The 5,314-nt window shown below is 30.8% G+C and overlaps 1 protein-coding gene across 1 annotated transcript; it reads right to left on the bottom strand.

The window, feature by feature from the left end:
• Positions 1–2,771: 2,771 nt before the first annotated feature.
• Positions 2,772–5,063, bottom strand: LOC141680884 (uncharacterized). The gene is made up of 7 exons (XM_074486980.1): positions 4,857–5,063; positions 4,696–4,751; positions 3,720–4,038; positions 3,371–3,526; positions 3,071–3,289; positions 2,925–2,951; positions 2,772–2,831 (listed from the first exon to the last, which is right to left on the bottom strand). The coding sequence occupies exons 1-7, from the start codon at positions 5,061–5,063 to the stop codon at positions 2,772–2,774; spliced, it is 1,044 nt and encodes a 347-aa protein (XP_074343081.1).
• Between the last annotated feature and the right edge of the window lie 251 nt (positions 5,064–5,314).

Genomic DNA, 5,314 nt, shown 5'->3' with positions numbered 1-5,314 from the left:
AAAAACTGTTCAAACAGTTTATTATTCATGACTTAATACAAAATCTAAAAATTCGTAAAAATTGACTTCTAGGAGCATTTTGGATGTAAAATCTTTGATGATAACATCAAAATCAATATTTTTCAGAAGTCCCTTTACCATTGACAAAATTATAAGACCAAACAAACGTTCTTGTGACATTATGGACCTCAAGTAGGTTTTTATCAACTTTAATTTCGAAAACCTTCTTTCCGCTGATACCACAGTTGAATTGTTAAAAAGATTATATAAGTTATTAAAGTATTTGGATAAAAATATGCAGAATTAACAAACTCAAGAATTTCGGTAGCTGACACTAGTTTATCTGGGAAAAAACTGTAATATTTTCAATTCAATGTATAAATCATTTAAATTGCGATTTGTGTCTATTTAAACTGAAGAAAAAAAGCAGTTATCACAAGTAGGAATAAATCAAGATTTTAAGAGATTTAATGATTACAACAATTTATTTTTTCTACGGAAGTATTATGATTTAATGATGGGGGAGGGATGGAGATGATTTTAATTTAGGAGAAAAACAAAGAAGGGGAGAAAGCGAGCAAAATAAAATGAGTCAAATACTCAATACTACAACTGCGTGTGTCATGGATTGAATTACTTTTTAATATACTAGCTTAAATCCCGTGCAGTGTGCACGAGTTCCCTTAATATTTAAATAATTTTTAATTTTTATTTATCCAATTTCCAATCATTTGATAAATTCAATATATTTATATAAATATATAATAATTATAGATTTATAATAATAATAATAATAAAAACTTAGGAAGAAGTTATGGTCGTAGTTTAATAAGATGTTTTAGTTGTTATTTAGCGGGATAAGTAAACTATATCTAATAGTTTGACAATTTAATAGTTTAGTATACGTATAACACTATTTATTTAATTTCCTAATAACCAAAATAAGGAATAACCGTTAAACCAAATTATACCCCATTACAGTTATAGTTTAGTATATATTTCTTATATATCAGATTTTCTTTTTCCTTCTATTGATCAATTTTCTTATCTCTCAATTTAACACAATTTTTTTATTTATTATTTTTTTAATTTTCTTATCTATCAATTTTAATATTATTTACAACTATAATATTATTTACAAACGTATCGAAATCGTACAAGAGTCTTCAGAAGGATGGAGTTGGCGTTAGGGTTTTAATGAGTTTCCATGATCAGATCCGTATTATATTATTCTTGTGCATGAGAAAATAATTTTTTTAAATCGTAGTAAATTTGTAGCCGTTACCTTCAGGATAAATCGAATTTAAGCGACAGACCATCTTAACCAAGCCAACCGTGCAGGTAATTTAGAATTTCATGTAGACTAATCTGCAAAGACCATATATATAAGAAGTACGAGAAGATATATGATAAGTGCCCAACTGCTAATGAAATTCTAATCAACATCCTTCGACCATTTCCGTACTTAGCAATATTAAGCCAAAATTTACGTAGATTAACCTATAAAATGTTAACATATTTATTTACAGTAAATTAACGTATATCACTAAAAAAATTCAAATATATACTGTTACACTTAATTTGTTTTAATACAAAATGTGACCAATATTTTTGGGACAAATGATTAATATTTTTTTTCCGATATAAGAAGAGAGTAAGATAAAAGATCACAGTTTAAAAAACTACTTTTATAATTTTAATTTTAAAAATACAGTTTTTATATAAGTAACATGCATGACTTCAAAACTGTAATAAAATTAGTATTTCAAGCCCATATCATAAGCCCATTACATTTTAGAAGCCCATTTACCGTTAGTAGTCTCCCATACTCCTAGCCTTTCAGGTCCAATTTAATTTAATATCATAATTCACAATTCAAAAACATCAGTATCATTTAAGCTCATGAGTGATTTATATCAATATTATCTTACTGTTCAAATTTTATGTTAAAATTTTATGTCAAAATTTAAAGACCATGTTTAATGTTTAATCGGTCTTTTGGCATGCTGTAACTTAAATATTTGAGATATTTCGGTAAACGGTTGGTTTAAAAATTTACTTCTTATAGATTGGGTTGAACATTTATAAACCCGATTTGATTGAGTCTAAAACAATATACAAGAAATCACGGGGAAGAATTGGACTATGAGCATAAGTTCAAGTTTACGGCTTGCTCTCGAGTTTTTTAATGAGAATGAAGTAAGTGATTAGGAGGTAAAGTATTTTCATCCCGTTTTTGGAGTGAAAGTTTTGGAACGAAAGATTGTTAAATTTGTATTCGATAACACTTGCTTTCGCTTTTTTTAAAAACTCGGGAGCATAATTACGGAGGGAAGTGAAACTACTTTATTTACCCTACACTTGTTTTCTTCCTTTTTAAAACTAGGGAGGAAGGGTTAACCTGATATTGGTTACTTAATTGGTAGCCGTAAATGTTTTACATTTCGAATCATATGTTTGTTGCATATGTTTGATAGTTTCAATCACTCTATATTCTCACTCTCTCATTAAGCATTAGCTGACAACAGAAAATGTTCTTACTCGTCAATTGTCAGACTAATAGCACCTAACCGCAGGCAGGGACAAAACATGATATAGCACATAAATTATACATAAAACAATAAGAATCTGAAAAATCTGCTACTAATATACTACATCAAATAGTTCAAAAAAAGTTTAAATACTGTGATGTAACAAACAGGAAATTAAGTAGGCATGACAAACTCTATAGTGTCAATCTTCAATGCCATATTTCATATTTGCAATATATATTATCCTCCCAAAATGGTTGACATATTTGTACGACGCAGAACTGAACTAGATTCCATGGTCTAACACATTAAAATGCCAACAGAACACAATTTGTAACAGATATTCACAACAATAATGACCCTAGATCTCCACTTAATTTTTTGACAACTAACAATGTTCAGTGGGGGGGAATCCAGAACCTAAAACAGAAAAAGTCAACTGCATTTGGCAACAATGAAAGACAACGATACAATAAATAGGATTTAAGGATGAAGTTCAGAGAAAACAGAAAAAGTGAAGAAAAGAGACAGATACGAACCTTAGGTATATCTTCAAGTAAAAAATACCGAGGAGGCTGGCTGAGTCGAACCATCTTAACCGTCCTATCAGTAGTAGGGAAATGGAAATTAACTATAGCTTGAAAGTTTTCCTTAGTGCCTCGAGTTCCATCAACAGCGTCAAATGTGATATAGAACCTATAGGGAGAAGCAAGCTCCACGTTTGTCCTGATCACATTCTCATGATCAAAGTGAGTACCCTGTTAAAATGAATTTAGAAACATAAGCTACAAAGATTTAATGTGGTTGTGGCAATTGACAATGTTAAAAAACAGACTAACATTATCTGCATTATACTTCTCAATTGCTTGACGTGCACACTCCATGATCGGAGGCACGTATCTTGCACTTGGAGATATACCTTTTTCCGGGTAGTAATAAGTACGTATCAAACCAGCATCGTTCACTTTCTTATGATCCTCCTGAACATCAAATCCCTAAAGTATTTGACAAACTATCAGTAATTTCAAATTGTCAACAATTCTACTAAAAACACCTCAAATCCAATGTAACATTGTAAAAACTAAACCAAAATATTAAATAAAGGGTGTAAAATCACAAAATTATAGATACCATCATATCCATTAAGCAAGGAAATAATAATAGCATAGAGAGGATATATATACTAACATCGGACTCGAAGAGATCAAGTTGAAAACTAGCTAAATCTCGAAAGGTCATAGAATGAGTTCCATCAGGTTCGATATCTTCTTCATCATCCGCTAAAAGCTTGTCTTTATTCTTATAAGTGCTGATATACCACTCCAGTCGTTGTTCTCTTGGAGGTATCACCTTTTTCTCCTCCTTCGTGTTCGGTTTCGGTTTCGTACATACAGCATGATCGACGTCAAAAGAATCTTTCTCGTTCGGTTTCTTAATATCTACCTCCTCTCCTGAAAGAGGAAGATGATGAACCGCCTTGCTGTCAACGTTTTTGTTCCAAAAAAACCTAAAATGTAATTAAAAATTGAATGACACGCATTTTTTTTAATAAAATTGTGTAATTTAAAAATAGTTGATTTTGATAAATCATAATTGTTTTTAAGTACTATTATTTAGTCCGAGCCAGTTGGATAATTATCCTCTGTTGTTCCAGGTCAGGGTCAACAAAACAGATACTAATTTGTAAAGTTATATGCCTTATTTGTCAAAAAAGTATTATTTAATCCTGATTTTGCACATAACCAGAATAAAATGAACCATGATCACCCTAATTTTAATCTATCAGAATTTATTAGATAAATATGTTCATAGCATAATCGAAGGTGATTTAGGATACATGGGCAGAACTTCAGCGGATATGTGTTGAGAATAGTTTGTATGATTGTAATATAATTCTAGTATATCAGCATATGAATTGTCTATATGTATATTAATCCTAATATTATCATACAGACTTCTCCATTTATAATAGGAGAATAAGAATATAAACCATCATACATGTATTTGAAACAAATACATCACTTAAATTCTATGAATCTGACCTAATACATTCTCTTATAGTAAATATCACCTTCGGGAACATATTCCAATAAACACAAGAGTTTAGTTTATCCAACATATTCCTCCCTTAAACTAACTCTTTTCGATCTTTCATCCCCATAACCTTTTGTAAGTATCAAGAAAATTTTTGGACAGTGGTTTGGTGAGCACATCTGCTATCTAATCATGACTAACAACGTATCGTAAGTGCACATTCTTTTCCTTTATATGTTCCCGAATAAAATGAAATCGAACATCAATGTGTTTGCTCCTTTCGTGGTGTACTGGGTTTTTAGCAAGCTCAATTGCAGATTTGTTGTCAACTCGAATTTCAGTTGATGCTTGCTGTGGGATTCTTAATTCACTAAGCAACCTTCTTAACCATATAGCATGACAAACACAATAGGATGCTGCCACATATTCTGCCTCACAAGTTGACAATGAAACTATAGGTTGCTTCTTAGAATACCAAGTAAAAATTGTGTCTCCCATAAAAAACGGTATCCAGACGTGCTTTTACGATCATCAACGTTTCCACACCAGTCAATATCAGAGTATCCCTTTATTTGTAGTCAACTGTTCTTGAATAAAACAATCCCAATGATTTTGTTCCTTGAATATGTCGCAAAATTCTTTTAATTGCATTCCAATGTGACTGTTTTGGATCTTCCATAAATCTGCTTACTACTCCAACACTGTATGCAATATTAGGTCTGGTGCATGTAAGATATCTCAAGCTTACA

The sequence above is a fragment of the Apium graveolens genome, chromosome 8 (genome assembly GCF_009905375.1).
Source record: "Apium graveolens cultivar Ventura chromosome 8, ASM990537v1, whole genome shotgun sequence".
In the NCBI taxonomy this organism is placed as follows: Eukaryota; Viridiplantae; Streptophyta; class Magnoliopsida; order Apiales; family Apiaceae; genus Apium; species Apium graveolens.
The sequence above is the reverse complement of the archived record's forward strand: the minus strand, read 5'-3'. Positions and strand labels throughout refer to the sequence as shown.